The following is a 20,215-nucleotide window of genomic DNA, read 5'->3' as shown; positions in this document are numbered from 1 at the left end:
TCCTTGGAGATTTTTAAAACTAACTACCAAGCAGATGCTGTCAGAACACTGAATCAGCATCTCTGGAAGTTGAAATGAATACATGAATTGAGAATCTGAACACTCACTTTTCAATGGGAATGAAGTAAACAAATTCCTTTCAGAGTTGTTAGAGGGGATTTTGGATGATCTGTGCAGGACACACAGATACATCTAAAGAGCACTGGTGTTCAAGGTCCTTCCATTAAACTGTCCTCTTCACCCATCATCTGGAGTCAAAGTCCTTCCAAAGCACCTTCTTAATTGCTCCTTTCACATCCCTGTTCCTCAGTGTATATATGAGGGGGTTGGTCATGGGGATAATGACAGTGTAGAAGAGAGACATGAATTTCTCCTGATCCTGGGAGATGTTGCTGCTGGGCTGATAATATACATAGATGGCTGTGCCAAAGAACAGGGAGACCACCGTGAGGTGGGATCCACACGTGCCAAAAGCTTTTCTCTGCCCTGCAGTGGACTTGATTCTTAAGACCGCCCTGACAATCCGACCATAGGAGAACACAATCAACGCAACAGGTGTGAGAAGAATGATGATACCGGCAACAAAGATCTCATACACATTCATAGTGGTGTCAACACAGGCAAGTTTGAGAAAAGGAGGGATCTCACAAAAGAAGTGCTCTAATTTATTTCTTCCACAACGAGGTAAAAGGAAGACAAGCACTGTCTGCAATAATGAGTTGGCAAAACCAGTGATCCATGAAGCAGAAGCCATCAGGGCACACAGACGGGGGTGCATGATTACTGTGTAGTGAAGGGGCCTGCAAACAGCTGCATAGCGGTCAATTGCCATAACTCCTAGAAGAATACATTCTGTACAGCCCAGCGCCAGAGAGATGTACATTTGAACTATACAGCCACCAAAGGAGATGGATTTGTCTGCTCTGCTGAGATTAAATAGGAGCTGTGGAACAATGCTGGTGGTGTAGCACATGTCCAGAAAGCTCAGGTTAGAGAGGAAAAAGTACATAGGAGTGTCAAGACGTGGGTCCAAGTAGGACAACGCAATGATGGTTGTGTTTCCCAGCAAAGTGAAGATGTAGAAGATCAAAAGGACCACAAAGAGGATTAGCTCAAGTTCAAGCCTGTCAGAGAAGCCCAGTAAGATAAATCCAGCAAAAGAGCTTTCATTTCTCTGTTCCATCCTTTGTTAGCACATGGCTCCTGTCAAATGAAGCATTTAGCAATTTATTAAAGGTATTTTCCAAAAAAAGTGCAGGGATAAAGATTAAAATTTGTCATGTTTAAAGACATGGTCATGTGATTTATATACAACTATTTGAATAAATGACGTACCTATTGAAATGGAGCTCTATACTATCACAAAAAGTTATATATTGATAATTAACATAAGAAAATAATACATAATAATAATAAAATCAAATAATGAACCTTGGCTTGCATCTATCATAGATATAAAGTGCCTTTTTCAGATTGAGTTTAATAGGATTAAATATGGCATTATATTTGTACATTTTAGTGAAAGTGGGAATGAGGGAAATCAAGTGGGAGTGATCAGAAAGAGTAAGAAAGATGTAGACAAAGGGACAAAGTTTATTTTAAACATGTATCTCATAATTCTCCATAACCAGATATGCCCATACATCACATGTAATAGGGGCTTCCTTGTGGCTCAGCTGGTAAAAAATCTGCCTGCAATGCAGGAGACCTAGGTTCTATCCCTGGGTTAGGCAGATCTCCAGGAGAATGGTAAGGCTATCGAATCCACTATTCTGGCCTGGACAATTCCATGGACTATATAGTCTATGGGGTTGCAAAGAGTCAGACAGGACTGAACGATTTTCATTTCACATGGAATAGAATAATACAAAATAATCTCTAAAATGCATTCAGATATAGAAATTTATGAGCTAGAATGTACTTGTACAAAGGATTATATTACATTCAAAGTATGACTATGATACTGCTTCACGTAAACATTTTGGCAGAATAGTTACTGTACTCCTAATTCACGATATTAGTGAATGCGATATCCCGGTCCTTTTGTACAGTACTAAAAAGTAAATTGCTCAGGGCCTGAAAAATCACCTTCAGTTATACTGCTTCACTCTTGCCCTTAAGATACCTAAAATTACTATACCAATTTAACAAGAACTCCAAAAATTTATTCACTGTGTATAGTCAGTTCATGGGCTTCCCTCTTGGCTCAGTGGTAAAGAACTGCCTGCCAATGCAGAAGATGCAGCAAACACAGATTCAATCCTGGATCGGGAAGACACCTTGAAGAAGAAAATGGTAATCCAATTCAGTACAGAAAATCCTGGTGGGATAGAGTCCATGGGGTCGAAAAGAGTTGGACATGACTTAACGACTAAACAACAGAAGTAGTTCACAGTAGAAGTTCAAAATCCAGTGACCTGCACGTACATTTTCTTTCTGTTGATTTCATTTTCATATATTACCAACAACTAAATGCCTGGAATTCCTATAGGAGACAGGATTATTAACTATAAACATTTTAATGGCAATGAAGAGCTTATAAGTGAGGAAAACATGGATCTATCACAATCTCAGAAATAACACTTCTAATCAGTATGGACAGAGTTTGGCCAGGTTGGGGAGAAGAGGCTGAAATGGGAATTCCTTTACTGTTTGTTGAGTGAATGTCCTCAAGACAAAAAAATCAGGGAAGCAAAACAGAGCAGACAAATGTGCTAAGCAAGGATGTGATCTCAAATGGAATAGAATGAACCTGATCCCATAGAAAGCTGGAAAAGGACTCTCCAAATAGAACTATCTCCTGGTAAAAATATTCTGTCTTCACTTACACAATCAATGTTACCTGAGCATTTCAAGTGGGGTAGATAAAGAACTGAATTTTAAATTTAATTTTAACTCAGGTAAATCTAAATACCTAGCAGTTACAACTATACAGAATAACAAGCTGTGGAGCATGCATTGTGTCAGATGCAGTCCCACCTTAACAAAAAGGCAGCCTTTTATATATCCCAGAGTCTATCATTGACTGCAAGCTGCCCCAAGCACATTCAGGAGACCTCCTGGTAATGTGCCTCCCATTCAACTGATGGCAATTTTCTGAAGAAAGAAAGAGCTGTGAAGCTATCAGTCAACACTCATGACAAATACGGTGTGGACTGGTGCACCAGCCAGTAGAAAAGATCTGAGCTGGACACCAGAAGCATTCATACAAATTGTAGAGTCCATTCATAAGTGTGTGCAAGGATGGAAGGACAGTCACCAGTGTACATTACATATCAGCTTGTCATTTGCCTAATTTACTGATAAATTAAACATTCAGATCACCTTTTCTGACCCACGTTTCTCCTCTCAAATTGGTATTTCTCTTCAATCAAAGAATGATCATTTTTCATTACCAATAAATTCAAAAATGCATTGACAAAATGACCACAAAATGGACATTCATTGTTGTAACTGCAAAACTAGCATGTGGAAAAGTACACATGTTCATTTCTTTAAGAAAATGAACATTTTAAAACTACAGATATTGACAATACTCTTTAAGAAACATTCTGTAATTTCACAGAAAATAAGGAGCAGAGGAAAAAATGAAAGTGTATAGTCTAATATTTTCACATTCACATATATGTTATTATTCAATTACTGAAGGACATGTTTTATTACAGCCAAAAATCTTGTATTTCAATTTTTCCATATATACATACTGAGACATACTGAATATACTACAATAGGATGAAATGTCTAGGAACAAACTGCTTCCATAAGGAACAGTTAAGTTCTTAAAGTGGTGAATTGCTATAGGAATTTCTGGACGTTACTCAATGTAACCTTTAAAGAACACTTGCAACTGAAAACAAGCTAACTTACCAATTCCTAAAGTACTACAGAGATCAAGTTCCAGTCCCCTCAGTCTTATTCACCTTCTGTGAGTGTACTAAGCTCTCTGCCTCATTTCCAAGTTCCTGCCTTTAATACAGTACTGGGCATTGGAACATGAGTATGTAGACCAAGGACACAGGTTGTATGAAATGAGTACACAAGTTGACTCTACCAGCACTGGAATATCCTTAAGTTTTCTTGAAGCAAGAAGACGCTTTCTCTTGATAACTTCAAATACCTTCATAGGGTACTGAAGATCAGCATTCGGTCTAGCTGGTAGGATGACATAGGAAAGCAATTTCAAACTCTCAGGATTCCTTCTGAATATAATGCCGTGGCTCTATGACAGAGAGCTCATTATGGAAGCATGAGATTGGTATGAAACGGCAGTAAAACTGGTCTGGTGAGAACTGTCTACCTGGCTGAAGTCTCTGAGGAATGGATGTCCTGTACTATTAATTAGCTGATGTTGCCTAGCTGCTGACAGATGACATTCCTCAGGAAAAATTAATATCAAAGAGAATGCAAGAGGATACCTAATCTGCCTCTTTTGTAACTTCTCATGAATGAAGAGGTCAGATAACTCCCTACACTTTGCAGTTATCTTAGCTCTCCTCTTTTAATGGCTTAGGTATTTTACTAAACACTTGAGATATTTTCACACAATTGCCAAAAAAAAACCCCTGCATATATAAATAAGAACTCATTCAGTTACTTAACTTTAAATGTAAGTTAATTTTCACCTACAATTCACATAATATTCATTTAAAAATTATTTTTTTCTTTGTTTTATAATTAAATCTATGTATTTTTAATTGAAGGAGAATTGCTTTACAGTATTGTGTTAGCTTCTGTCAAACATCAGTATGAATATACCTATGTCCCTTCCCTCTTGAGCCTCCCTCCACATCCTACTCCTCTAGGTTTTACAGAGCCCCTGTTTGAGTCCCTGAGTCATACAGCAAATTACAACCAACTTCTAAGAGATCACAGAGTTAAAGTTTAGGCAGATTCTAACCTTTAAGGTAATATATTAAACAGCAACACCCACATTTTACTCCCAAACTTCTAATGTGGCTAAGGAAAAATATCAAGTCTTCTATGACATTGTTCAATTGCTATCAGAGAGTTGCAATAATTACTTAAACAAACAGAAAAACTATTGACTTTTTAAATGGAACTTCCGTGGTTTCCTATAGTTCAGCTCATCTTTCCTTTTACGATGGACATGATTGAGGTAATCAAGATAGCTATAATTGCTAAAGTAAATTGAAAGAAACTTGAAGGGTATTGTGTGTTTTGAAGTTTGAAGATCAATGAATTTCAAAACAACTTATACACTTGACTATACAAGGAAAAGGCAGGAATACTTAACATCTGTCTATGGAAGGCTTTGGCCTAACCATCAAATGCAGCTTCAAAAAATATGAAATATCTTTTCCCCACTAGAACACACTTTGTTTCAGAGTGATAGACCACTGCTATTTATTAGTATAAGCTATCTCAGAGAAAGCTATTTAGGTTTGAAGCATCTTGGTTTTTATACGTTATTAGTCAGAAAAGCACAGAGAGCTTCTATAATTAACATATTTTATATCCAGCCATTTCCCATATAAGCATAAATTCATTTTTTAATAACATTCTACCCATGGAGAGAAACTATCACTTCGTTGAAATAGTCTTAATTAGAATTTTCCCAGTAATCTCTCCACTATTTAAATCCCAACATAATATTTATAAGGAGGCCTAGAAAAGACCAATATGGAATAGGGTGTCCAGAGATGGAGAGAATCTGCTGCTGCTGGTATGACATTTCAGTCGTGTCCAACTCTGTGCAACCCCAGAGACGGCAGCCCACCAAGCTCCCCTGTCCCTGGGATTCTCCAGGCAAGAATACTGGAGTGTGTTACCATTTCCTTCTCCAATGCATGAAAGTGAAAAGTGAAAGTGAAGTCGCTCAATCATGTCCAACTGTTTGCAACCACATGGACTGCAGCCTACCAGGTTCCTCCGTCCATGGGATTTTCTAGGCAAGAGTACAGGAGTGGGGTGCCATTGCCTTCTCCAGGAGAGAATCATAGACCTGCTATTAACACTTCTTCCCGGTTCAATCTTGCTGCTGTAAATATTAATTGGCAAAATAATGTTGGATAATAATTTGACATTATCTAGGAAAGCTAACTTGAAATTACATGCTTTTCTTTCCTATGCTATTTTTCAAAATTCTTGTTTTCTATTTGAATATAATACAACAAAAGCAGGATCTATTTTTTTTAATCTACAAATGAGGATTCAGCAAAATAAAATCATTATTAAAGACCCTGTTAAGAGGATAATAAGATAAGCTACAAACTGGGAAAAAATATTTTCATACTGCTTCTCATAGAAAACACTCACATCTAGAATGTACAAAGAACTCTCAAAACTCTACAATAAGAAAATAATTAAAAAACATTTGAGCAGATAACTCACCAATGTAAATATACACATGGTAAAGATGTCTTTGTGAAACATGAAAACATGTTTAGCATCACTAATCATCAGCAAAATGCAGGCTAAAACCATGAGGACATATCACCATCCACCTACTAGAACAACAAAAATGAAAAATATAGGAACAATACCAAGTGTTGGTGAGACTGCGGAAAAACTGAATCACTCATACGTTGTTAATGAGAATATAAAATGATGCAGCTACTTGATAAAAGAGCTTGGCTGTTTCCTTAAAAACTGAAAATGCACTTGCCATACAGTCCACTAATCATGCTCTTGGGCATTTATGGCAGAGAAACAAAAATTTATTCCACACAAAAGCCTGTGCACAATTATTCATAGCAGCTTTATCTTAACAGGAAAAAGTTGAAAACAACTAAAATATTCTAAACAAATACTGGTACATCCATACCATGGAATACTGCTGCTGCTGCTGCTGCTAAGTCACTTCAGTCCTGTCCGACTCTGTGTGACCCCATAGATGGAAGCCCACCAGGCTCCCCCATCCCTGGGATTCTATACTACTTGGCAATAAAAAAGAATAATCTATTGATACATACAACATCTTGGATGAATCTCAAGGGTATTATGTTGAATGAAAATAAGTCTATGTTAATAGGTTAAATATCATCCCATCCATATAACACCCATGAAATAACAAAATAATAGAGACAGAGACCAAATTAGTACTGCCCAGGTGTTAGGGATGGTTTTACAGAGGGTTCAGGGGAGAGGGCTGCTTCCCTGATAGCTCAGTTGGTAAAGAATCCACCTGCAATGCAGAGGATTTTGGTTCAATTCCTGGGTTGGGAAGAATCCCTTCGAGAAGGGAAAGGCTACCCACTCCAGTATTCCAGCCTAGAGAATTCCATGGACTGTATAGAGCAGGGGGTCTAAAGAGTCAGATGAGACTGAACAACTTTCATTTTCAGGGGAAGGGAGGGACTAGCTGTGACTATAAAAGGGTATCACAAAGAAGATGTGTATGGTGATGGGATATATCCATATCTTGATTGCGATGGTAGCCTCAGGAATTTACACGGAGAAAATTTTACATAGACCTAAACACACACATTGTACCTATGACAGTTTCCTAGTTTTTAAATTGTATTATCTTGGAATGTGAAGTCAAGTGGGCCTTAGAAAGCATCACTACGAACAAAGCTAGTGGAGGTGATGGAATTCCAGTTGAGCTATTTCAAATCTTGAAAGATGATGCTGTGAAAGTGCTGCACTCAATATGCCAGCAAATTTGGAAAACTCAGAAGTGGCCACAGGACTGGAAAAGGTCAGTCTTCATTCCAATCCCAAAGAAAGGCAATGCCAAAGAATGTTCAAACTACCGCACAATTGCACTCATCTCACACGCTAGTAAAGTCATGCTCAAAATTCTCCAAGCCAGGCTTCAGCAATATGTGAACCGTGAACTCCCAGATGTTCAAGCAGGTTTTAGAAAAGGCAGAGGCACCAGAGATCAAATTGCCAACATCCGCTGGATCATGGAGAAAGCAGGAGAGTTCCAGAAAAACATCTATTTCTGCTTTCTATGTCAAAGCCTTTGACTGTGTGGATCACAATCAACTGTGGAAAATTCTGAAAGAGATGGGAATACCAGACCACCTGACCGGCCTCTTGAGAAACCTGTATGCAGGTCAGGAAGCAACAGTCAAAACTGTACATGGAACAACAGACTGGTTCCAAATAGGAAAAGGAGTACTTCAAGGCTGTATACTGTCACCTTGCTTATTTAACTTCTATGCAGAGTACATCATGAGGAACGCTGGGCTGGAAGAAGCACAAGCTGGAATCAAGATTGCTGGGAGAAATATCAATAACCTCAGATATGCAGATGACACCACCCTTATGGCAGAAAGTGAAGAGGAACTCAAAAGCCTCTTGAAAGTGAAAGAGGAGAGTGAAAAGGTTGGCTTGAAGCTCAACATTCAGAAAACAAAGATCATGGTATCTGGTCCCATCACTTCATGGGAAATAGATGGAAAAACAGTGGAAACAGTGTCAGACTTTATTTTTGGGGGCTCCAAAATCACTGCAGATGCAGGAAATTAAAAGACGCTTACTCCTTGGAAGGAAAGATATGACCAACCTTGATAGTATATTAAAAAGCAGAGACATTACTTTGCCAACGAAGGTCCATCTAATCAAGGCTTGGTTTTTTCCGTGGTCATGTATGGATGTGAGAGTTGGACTGTGAAGAAAGCTGATCGCCAAAGAATTGATGCTTTTGAACTGTGGTGTTGGAGAAGACTCTTGAGAGTCCCTTGGACTGCAAGGAGATCCAACCAGTCCATTCTAAAGGAGATCAGTCCTGGGTGTTCATTGGAAGGACTGATGCTGAAGTTGAAACTGCAATACTTTGGCCACCTCATGCGATGAGTTGACTCACTGGAAAAGATTCTGATGCTGGAAAAGGTTGGGGGCTGGAGGAGAAGGGGATGATGGAGAATGAGATGGCTGGATGGCATCACCAACTCTGTGGACATGAGTTTGAGTGAACTCCGGGAGTTGGTGATGGACAGGGAGGCCTGGCGAGCTGTGATTCATGGGGTCGCAAAGAGTCGGTCACAACTGAGCGACTGAACTGAACTGAACTGATAGCTGTATAATGGACTTCCCTGGTTGCTCAGCTGGTAAAGAATCCACCTACAAAGCAGGAGACTCCGGTTCGATTCCTGAGTTGGGAAGATCCCCTGGAGAAGGGATAGGCTACCCACTCTAGTAATCTTGGGCTTCCCTGGTGGCTCAGAGGGTAAACAATCTGCCTGCAGTGCAGGAGACCTCAGTTTGATCACTGGGTTGGGAAGATTCCCTGGAAGAGGGCATGGCAAGCACTCCAATATTCTTGCCTGGAGAATCCCCATGGACAAAGGTACCTGGCAGGCTACAGTCCATGGGGTTGCAAAGAGTCAGACACGGCTGAGCAACTAAGAACAGCATAGCATAGTTATACAATATAAAATCACTGGGAGAAAATAGATCAAATGTATCCAAGACTTCTCTCTACTAACTTTGGACTTTCCCATCAACCTGTAATTATTTCAAAATGAAAAGTCTAAAAAGGAAAAAGACTTGAATAGAACAAGAACTGGAGAATGAGAAAAAGAGGGACAGACAGAGACACAAAATAACAAGAATGGCAAAGAGAGAGAAAAGGAGAGAGGAAGCTGATCAAAAGGGTAGAAGGTTCCTGTTCACTCATGACATACTGACTCCAGATCTCCTCCGCTCCCATGGACACAATGAATCTACAGTTTTACACAGAACAACTTCTTCGAAAAAAATGTGGAAACTAGCTGGGTGAATCCTATAAACAAGGTGAATAACAAAAACCCCACACTAAAAGCATTAGAAGATAAAAAAAAATAAATCATTAGAAGAGGCAGAGACAAAATCTCTACATAAACCCCACTCTTGGAGCCACAATATACAATCAGGAGGGAAGTCATCACTGCCAGTTTCTCCCTGAGAAACTAAGTGTCCCACACCTGGCACCTTATCTTTGAAGACTTCCACCTGAGACATGACCCTCCAAAACATAGAGCTCTGAAAGCCAATGAAGATTGTCTCCATGAAATCCATGAGGCTATAAGAAACTGAGAAACAGTTCTTAACAAGCTCACCCAGACTCACTGTGGCTCTCTCTCCAGGGAACAGCACAGAGACACAAACTGAAACCTCCAGCTTGTCCCTGAAATAAGCCTATTTCCTTATCTTAAAAGCTAAGACTTCTAACACACATCTCGGGGTCAACTGCAATCCTCACCAAACACCTGAGAAGCCAACAGGTGCCATCATCGTGCTCTCCCTCTGTCCCACCCCAGGTCACCAGTGTCTCTAAAGGAGATTGTGCACATGTGTGGCCGGAGCCTGCCAGCAAAGAGAACAAGTCCGGATCGCAACGACGTAGAAGCCTGAGAAAAGAATTAAGGAGTAAAGAATGGGATCGAGAGGACTGAATGCTCGGGAAGCAAATCAGTGACTTTATTGAAGAAGGCTAGGGTTTATATACCAAGTGAGATAGTGGGACAGGGTACATAAAAATACCATGTGGTTTAAATCCTTTACCAGGTTAATTATTACATCTATAGAAGATTACAAAGGCTTGTTTGCTTTCTAAGACAAGCTTGGCATTTAGACTAATGCTCACGAGATAAGAAAAACAAGTCCGCAGGCTATAAAGATTAGGGAGTACATTCTTAATCTATTTTAAGAGATAAGGAAAACATACCTACATAAATCTGGGGGAAAAAACAAGAAACCAAGCAAAGGGTCATTTGCTCTGTTTTTCTCAAGGAAGAACAAAGAAGGCCTGGTAAACGTTTTATGACTCTTTTAAGGGGTGGCGGGACAGGGAACAGCACTTACAAGGCATTCCCAGGGCCGACATTTGGGGCCTTGTTCAGGCCGGCTCCCCGCAATGTGTGGCCACCCAGGTTTTGGGGTTGCCATCAGAGGACACACTCCTTATTGTGTAGCCCAGGCCCCCTCCAGGGCTTGCGTTCCTGGGTCCAACAGGACAGTAGCAAACTAAGAAAGGCTCCTAACTGGCTACCTGTGCCCCACCCCCCGCCACCCACTTAGGACTAAATGTGGAAGGAACAGACAGAAACTCGCATCTCCCAGTCTTCTCCTGAAACATATGAGAGGGTAACAAGAAGGAAGGCCAGGGGTCTCCAAACAGAGGAAATAGGCTGCAAGTCTCAGACATTTTTTCTCTCTCCCATAAGAGGCAGGACTTCCTTAGTGGCTCAGATGGTAAAGCGTCTGCCTACAATGCTGGAGACCCAGGTTCAATCTCTGTGTCAGGAAGATCTGCTGGAGAAGGAAATGGCAACCCACTCCAGTATTCTTGCCTGGAAAATACAATGGAAGGAGAAGCCTGGTAGGACTACAGTCCATGGCGTTGCAGAGAGTTGGACACAACTGAGTGACTTCACTTTAAGAGGCAGAAGGAAACAAGCTACAAGTGTCAGAATTTTTTCTCTTAAAATTCTCTGCTGCCATGATGACACCTCTTCCACCTGAACTTAACTTTTCTCAAACCTTGAGCTAACCAATGCATTTTCTTATGAAAATGTTTTTCTTAAGCTATTTTAATTAAAAGATGTATTTGCTTTGCAATTTGCCTTTCTTCAAAATGGTTCCACCTAAGAATAACTTTCGGCTGATAATAACCCAACAAACCAATATTCATATCAATTGTTTTATGGCTGAGGGATAACACATCTCCTCCCATCCTATCTCAAAAATGCATATCGTGGGAGAGGGCCTGGTGAAACTCCATCAGCCTTCAGGTGTCTCTCTTATCCGATTAATAGCTTTCTAACAGACATAAAACATAGAGTTAAAGACTAGCAGGGGGGCACTCTCTGTCCCCATTCTGATGTCTATCTCAGAGGCTTTCTCTGTCCTTGTTATACTTTAATAAAACTCTGCTATACAGAAGCTCCTGAGTGATCAAGCCAGGTCCCTAGTCCCAAAGTTAAATCTTCGGAGATCACCAATCTGACATCATTCAACGTAAGCTATCAGAGGTATACATACATATTTGAAAAGTTATTCCCTGATGGTCCACCTTCCAATAAACCTCCATCTAGATGCTGTATGAGATTCTCCCCCTTTAAAACATTAAGAGGTCTTGACAAGCCTTCAAATGCTGCTGCTGCTAAGTCACTTCAGTCGTGTCCGACTCTGTGTGACCCCATAGACGGAAACCCACCAGGCTCCCCCGTCCCTGGGATTCTCCAGGCAAGAACACTGGAGTGGGTTGCCATTTGCTTCTCCAATGTGTGAAAGTGAAAAGTGAAAGTGAAGTCGCTCAGTCGTGTCTGACCCTTAGCGACCCAAGGAATGCAGCCTATCAGGCTCCTCCATCCATGGGATTTTCTAGGCAATAGTACTGGAGTGGCTTGCCATGCTGGGAGCTACTAAAAATAAAGTGGAGCAGAAATACTCCACAATCGTTAACAAACTACACCCCCGCCTGAGACAGAAAGCAGGGGACAGAGACAGCGGTAGACAGAGAAAGACTCTTCTTTAAGCTACTGGATTTTCAGGGTCTTTTTCTTACAGCTGCTTAGCCTTTAATTCAACTAATAGAGTTTTCCTCTCACATCTCTGGATTTTCCTTCCAATCTCATGAAGAGTCTTAAAATTCTCTGTTACCCAATCATTAAATGTTGAGCTGCCTCAAACCTCTTCAGTCTTCTTCTGTCTCTAAAATCTCTCCTCATGTAATGTCCTTCATTCTTTGGGTTCCCAGGAGTAATGACAATTAGCAGTTGCCAGAAAATGAAAATAGAACCTGGGTAATAAACTCTAACCTTTTTTGTCTTTTCCGTGGTGCTTAGTCTTGTTTCACTTTCTCATAGGGTGCCTGGTACAGAGGCATTGTGCCCCAAACTTCAGCTCAGGGGACTGTGTGCAGAAGCACTGCGAATAACAAATTCTAGATGGTGGCAGCAGGCCGTGTGCAGAGACGCTGCACCTGGCACTGGGGTGAGGAGCCACAGGCAGGGCAGCTGTGCCTGCCCAGGAAGAACCCTGCCACCCACTTCCCAGTGATGAGAGAACCCAATCACACAACTTGCAGATGGGCTGTCCAGCAGAGGGCATACTCTAGATGCTGAGCTCCCATTTCTCCATTTTATGACTAAAGGATAAAACTTCCCTTTGCTTCTACTTTTTAATAATATTTATTTATTTTTATGTATTTATTTGGTTGTGCCACGTGTTAGTTGCAGCATGCAGGACCTAGTTGCCCAAGCAAGGATCAAACCAAGCTTCCCTGCACTGGGAGTGCAGAGTCTTAGCACCTGGACTCCCAGGGAAGTTACTTCCTTTGCTCCTGATCTGAACTCTATCTTGTTCTATTAGCAAGATCAACACCCAGCAGAAGGACCATTTTTAGGGCCCAACTTCAAAGCGTTGGTAACAGTGCATATATATTTGACAAAGTTTGTATTTATGATCGAGATCATTTTTATCAGCCCCCAGACTCTTGGTCATAGCCTAGGCTTTCCCAGAAAAGAGAATTTGAAACAAAGGTTTATGCACAAGCCCTTAATGGAGAAGGAGATACAGAATCAGGAGTGAAAGAAAGGGGACAGAAGAGGAAGAAAAGCAGACTTGTCAAGGATACACTATCAAATCTGCCGTTCGTATGGAGTAACTGGGTGCTCAATCACATTTGTCCCCCTGAAGCATGTCCTAGGAGACATCCAACAGATCCCCAGCCCAGGAGAAGAAAGGAAAAATACTCTGCTCATCAGCTCCCATTTCCCATCAGTCAAATCTTCACTCTGAATCTGAGCAGTTCCATGTAGGGCCCTTGCTGGTGACAGACCCCTCTGTGTCCCCACTTACTGATTTGTTCTCTTTGTTTTATAATGTTTGGCCATGCTGCATGGTATGTGGATCTTAGTTTCCTGACCAGGGCTAGAACCCACGACCTCTGCAGTGAAAGCGAGGACTTTAACCACCGGGCCAACAGGAAAGACCTCCCGTTGGTTGGATTTTTTCTTTTGTTTTTGCTGTGCTCAGTCTTTGTTGTGACTCTTCATTGCTCCATGCAGCCTTTCCCCAGCTGCGGTGCAAGGGCTTCTCATTGCTGTGGCTTCTCTTGTTGGGGACCACGGGCTCTAGGGCATGCCAGCTTCAGTATCTGTGGCTCATGAGATCTAGAGAGCTGGCTGGGTAGCTCTGGCAAATGGCCTTAGTTGCTCGGCATCATGTAGGAACTTCCTGGACCAGGAATGTAACTTGTGTTTGCTGCATTGGCAGCAGGATTCTATCACTAGATCAACAGGGAAGCCCCTACTTATTGTTGACTGAGGAAAGAGGCTATGGAAATACACTGTGACCTCCTAGACCCTCCATGTGGAACAAAGAACAGACCCTAACAGTTACTATTTGTAGAGGGAAAAAAATGCACAAAGAAAGACAGGACAGGCAAGCAGGAGAGTAACTATATCTTAAATAATAAATCAGTCACAAGGACTTGGAAATCAGCCTTCCCCATATGAACATTCCAGGCCATCGTACTGGAAGACAAGACACCACATCAAGGAGATAGAAACCATGCCAACTGTGGCAGTCTAGATCAGGAAGCCCTAAGTAGACCCAGAAGCCTACTGGAGGCATTTGAGTCCAGCCGAGACCAGATGAACTGTCCACTTAGCTTAGCCCAAATGCTGATGCACATAATTGTGAGATAAATTAATGGTTGATGTTTTAAGCAACTAAGTTTTGAAGTGATTTGTTATACAGAAGAAGCTAACTGATATCTACCCTTTGGCATCTGAACACATGTGCTGTAGCAGTAACAGTTCTTCAGTTCAGCTCAGTTCAGTCGCTCAGTCATGTCCGACTCTCCGCGACCCCATGAATCACAGCACGCCAGGCCTCCCTGTCCATCACCAACTCCCGGAGTACACTCAAACTCATGTCCACAGAGTCGGTGATGCCATCCAGCCATCTCATTCTCCGTCGTCCCCTTCTCCTCCCGCCCCCAACCTTTCCCAGCATCAGAGTCTTTTCCAGTGAGTCAACTCGTCGCATGAGGTGGCCAAAGTATTGCAGTTTCAGCTTTAGCATCAGTCCTTCCAATGAACATCCAGGATTGATCTCCTTTAGAATGGACTGGTTGGATCTCCTTGCAGTATAAGGGACTCTCAAGAGTCTTCTCCAACACCACAGTTCAAAAGCATCGATTCTTCGGTGATCAGCCTTCTTCACAGTCCAACTCTCACATCCATACATGACCACGGGAAAAACCATTGCCTTGACTAGACGGACCTTCGTTGGCAAAGTAATGTCTCTGCTTTTTAATATACTATCAAGGTTGGTCATAACTTTCCTTCCAAGGAGCAAGCATCTTTTAATTACAATTCTTAGGAAATGATAAAATGTTAATATTCCATACAGCGTTTCAGTGGTCTCCTGTTCTTACTTTGGCTGTGATTTCATGTAATATATTCATATGTCATTTTACAAATATATGTGGAAGAATGTACTTAAAAAGGAGTGCAAACAATAAAAACCCTGGAACTTTAAAAAACAATAACTACAAAACAGATACTGTCAGAACACTGAATCCGCAGGGTGACGATATACAGCCTTGACGCACTCCTTTCTTGATTTGGAACCAGTCTATTGTGCCATGACAGTTCTAACTGTTGCTTCTTGACATGCATACAGATTTTCAGGAGGCAGGTCAGGTGGTCTGGTATCCCCATCTATTTAAGAATTTTCCACGGTTTGTTGTGATCCACACAGTCAAAGGCTTTGGCATAGCCAAAAAAGCAAAAGTAGACGTTTTTCTGGAACTCTCTTGCTTTTTTGATTATCCAGAGGATGTTGGCATTGTTGATCTCTGGTTCCTCTGCCTTCTCTAAAACCAGCTTGAACATCTGGAAGTTCACGGTTCACTTACTGTTGAAGTCTGGTTTGGAGAATTTTGAGCATTACTTTGCTAGCATGTGAGATGAGTGCAACTGTGCAGTAGTTTGAGCATTCTTTGGCATTGCCTTTCCTTTGTATTGGAATGAAAACTGACCTTTTCCAGACCATTCAAGTATGACCTAAATCAAATCCCTTACAATTATTCAGTGGACGTGACAAATAGATTCATCAGATTAGATCTGATAGAGTGCCTGAAGAACTATGAACGAAGGTTCACGACATTGTACAGGAGGCAGTTATCAAGACCATCCCCAAGAAAAAGAAATGCAAAAAGGTAGAATGGTTTTCTGACAAGCCTTACAAATAGCTGTGAAAAGAAGAGAAAGAAAGAAAGTGAAGTCATTCAGTCGTATCCGACTCTTTGTGACCCCATGGACTGTAGTCTACCAGGCTCCTCTGTCCATGGGATTTTCCAGGCAAGAATACTGGAGTGGGTTGCCATTTCCTTCTCCAGGAGATCTTCCTGATTCAGGGATTGAACCCAGGTCTTCCACATTGTAGACAGACACTTTACCGTCTGAGCCACCAGGGAAGTCCAAAAAGAAGAGAAGCTAAAGGCAAACGAGAAAAAGAAAGATATGCCCATTTGAATGCAGAGTTCCAAAGAACGGCAAGGAATGATAAGAGAGCCTTCCTCAGTGATCAGGGCAAAGAAATAGAAGAAGACAATAGAATGGAAAAGACCAGAGATCTCTTTATTTCTAATTAATAAGAATATTAGAGATATGAAGGGAACATTGCATGCAAAGATGAGCACAACAAAGGAGAGAAATGGTATGGATCTAACAGAAGCAGAAGATATTAAGAAAAGGTGGCAAGAATACACAGAAGAACTGTACAAAATGATCTCTATGATCCAGATAATCACAATGATGTGATCACTCACCTAGAGCCAGACATCCTGGAATGAGAAGTCAAGTAGGATTTAGGAAACATCACTACAAACAAAGCTAGTGGAGGTGATGAAATTCCAGTTGAGCTATTTCAAATCCTAAAAGATGATGATGTGAAAGTGCTGCACTCAGTATGCCAGCAAATCTGGAAAACTCAGCAATGGCCACAGGACTGGAAAAGGTCAGTTTTCATTCCAATCCCAAAGAAAGGCAATGCCAAAGAATGCTCAAACTACTGCACAGTTGCACTCATCTCACATGCTAGCAAAGTAATGCTCAAAATTCTCCAAGCCAGACTTCAACAGTAAGTGAACCGTGAACTTCCAGATGTTCAAGCTGGTTTTAGAGAAGGCAGAGGAACCAGAGATCAACAATGCCAACATCCTCTGGATAATCAAAAAAGCAAGAGAGTTCCAGAAAAACGTCTACTTTTGCTTTTTTGGCTATGCCAAAGCCTTTGACTGTGTGGATCACAACAAACCGTGGAAAATTCTTAAATAGATGGGGATACCAGACCACCTGACCTGCCTCCTGAAAATCTGTATGCATGTCAAGAAGCAACAGTTAGAACTGTCATGGCACAATAGACTGGTTCCAAATCAGGAAAGGAGTGCATCAAGGCTGTATATCGTCACCCTGCTTATTTAACTTATATGCATGAGAAAAGTTGGGCTGGATGAAGCACAAGCTGGAATCAAGATTGCTGGGAGAAATATCAATAACCTCAGATATCCAGATGATACCACCCTTATGGCAGAAAGTGAAGAGGAACTATGGAGCGTCTTGATGAAAGTGAAGGCAGAGAGTGAAAAAGTTGGCTTAAAACTCAACATTCAGAAAACTAAGATCATGGTATCTGGTCCCATCACTTCATGGCAAATTGATGGGGAAACAATGAAAAAAGTGAGAGACTTTGTTTTTTGGGTTCCAAAATTACTGCAGATGGTGACTGCAGCCATGAAATAAAAAGAAAAGCTATGACAAACCTAGACAGCACATTAAAAAGCAGAGACATTACATTACCAACAAATGTCCATCTAGTCAAAGCTATGATTTTTCCAGTAGTCAGGCATGGAAGTGAGAATTGGACTACAAAGAATGTTGAGCGCCTAAGACTTGATGCTTTTGAACAGTGGTGTTGGTGAAGACTCTTGAGAGTCCCTTGGACTGCAAGGAGATTCAACCAGTCCATCCTAAAGGAAATCAGCCCTGAATATTCATTGGAAGGACTGACGCTGAAGCTGAAGCTACAATACTTTGGCCACCTGATGCAAGGAACCCACTCATTTGAAAAGACCCTGATGCTAGGAAAGATTGAAGGCAGGAGGAAAAGGGGATGACAGAGGATGAGATGTTTGGATGGCATCACCGACAATATGGACATGAGATTGAGTAGGCTCCGGGAATTGGTGATGGACAGGGAAGTCTGGCGTGCTGCAGTCCATGGGGTCGCAAAGAGTCAGCTGAGTGACTGAACTGAACTGATAAATGCTTATTTGCAATTACATGCTTTCTTCCTATGCTATTTTGTAAAATTCTTATTTTATATGGGAATATAATACACCAAAAGCATAATCTACTTTTTTTTAATCTACAAATGAGGACTCATCCAAATAAAAAGCATTGGTCTGATAAAAACTCTGTTAAGAGGATAATAAGATAAGCTACAAACTGGAAGAAAACATTTTCAAGCTACTTATCATACAAAACACTCATATCTAAAATATACAAACAACACTCAAAACTCTGCAATAAGAAAACAACTCAATTAAAAAACACTTGACTGATAACTCAGCAGTGCAAATATACAAATGGTAAATAAGCACATGAAAAGCTGTTTAGCATCACTAACCATCAGGAAAACACATATTAAGACCATTAAGAGTACCAACCTACTAGAAAAACCAAGATGAAAAATATGGGAAAAATATCAAATGTTGACTTCATTGTGGAAAAACTGAATCACTCATACGTTGCTAATGAGACTATAAAATGATACATCTACTTTATAAAAGAGCTTGGATATTTCTTTAAAAACCAAATATACACTTGCCATAGAGCCCAGTAATCATGTTCTTGGGCATTTATGACAGAGAAACAAAAATTTATTCCACACAAAAACCTGTGCACAATTATTCATAGCAGTTTTATCTGTAACAGCAAAAAGCTGAAAATAACTAAAATATTCTAAACAAATAATGGTACATCCAAACTATGAAATACTACTTGGCAATGAAAAAGAATAAGCTGTTAATACAGACAACATCTTCGATGGATCTCAAGAGTATTATGTTGAATGAAAATAAGTCTATCTTAATAGGTTAAATATTAAATGATCCCAGCTATATTCCATCCACAAAATGACAAAATAATAGAAATGGGTATCAAGTTAGTGATGCCCAGGAGTGAGGGATGGTTTATGGAGAGTGCAGAGGAGGAGAGGGAAGGAGTGTAGTTATAAAGGGGTATCACAAAGGCGATGTGAGTGGTCATGGGGTAATTCCATATTTTGACCATGATGGTAGCTACAGGAATCTACATGTGAAAAAAATAACATGGAACTCTATACATATGTTGTACCAATGTCAGTTTCCTAGCTTTTAACTTGTATTATAGTTATATAATGCATAACCATTGGGGAAAAGGTCGAAGATAACCAAGATGTCTCTATACTATCTTTAGACCTTTCTGTTAGTTTGCAACTATTTCAACATAAATAGTTTTTTTTAAAGGACTTGAATAGAACAAGAACTAGAGAATGAGAAAAGGAGGGACAGACAGAGACACAAAGCGAAACAAAAATGGCAATGAGAGAGAGAAGGAGAGAGGAAGCTGCTCAAAAGGCTAGAAGGTTCCTGTTCACTCACGACACACAGGCTCCAGATCCCCCTTCCTCCCGTGGGCACACTGAATCTGCAGTTATACACAGAACAACTGCTTCTAAAAGAAATGCAGAAACTAGTTATGTGAATCCTATCCACAAGGTGAATAAGAAAAAACCTACACTGAAATCATTCAGTTCAGTTCAGTTCAGTCGCTCAGTAGTGTCTGACTCTTTGCGACCCCATGAATCAAAGCTCGCCAGGCCTCCCTGTCCCCAACTCCCGGAGTTCACTCAAACTCATGTCCTTCGAGTCGGTGATGCCATCCAGCCATCTCATTCTCTGTCGTCCCGTCTCCTCCCGCCCCCAATCCCCCCCAGCATCAGTCTTTTCCCGTGAGTCAACTAGTCCCATGAGATAAAAATAAATAAATAAACGATTAGAAGAGGCAGAGACAAAATCTCTACATAAACCCACCCTAAGAGCCACAATATAGAATCAGGAGGGAAGTCACTACTGCCAGTTTTTCCCTGGGGAACAAAGTGTTCCACATCTGGGACCCTAACTTTGAAGATTTACACCTGAGACGTGGCCTCCAAAACGTAGCTCTGAAAGCCAATGATGCTTGTGTCCATGAAATCCATGAAA

General features: G+C 40.9%; 1 protein-coding gene across 1 annotated transcript; it reads right to left on the bottom strand.

Moving 5' to 3' along the window:
- Positions 1-244: 244 nt before the first annotated feature.
- Positions 245-1,219, bottom strand: LOC148774170 (olfactory receptor 2B8-like). Its single transcript, XM_088831469.1, has one exon. The coding sequence runs from the start codon at positions 1,181-1,183 to the stop codon at positions 245-247; it is 939 nt and encodes a 312-aa protein (XP_088687595.1). The 5' UTR covers positions 1,184-1,219.
- Between the last annotated feature and the right edge of the window lie 18,996 nt (positions 1,220-20,215).

Source organism: Moschus berezovskii, chromosome 23 (assembly GCF_049115385.1).
Source record: "Moschus berezovskii isolate FMDL1 chromosome 23, NW_MosBer_1.0, whole genome shotgun sequence".
Classification (NCBI taxonomy): domain Eukaryota; kingdom Metazoa; phylum Chordata; class Mammalia; order Artiodactyla; family Moschidae; genus Moschus; species Moschus berezovskii.
Note: the sequence above shows the minus strand (reverse complement) of the source record. Positions and strands in the feature narration are given on the sequence as shown.

Excerpts from the sequence above, each read along its gene's own strand:
- LOC148774170 (XM_088831469.1), bottom strand. The coding sequence starts at position 1,183 with ATGGAACAGAGAAATGAAAGCTCTTTTGCTGGATTTATCTTACTGGGC.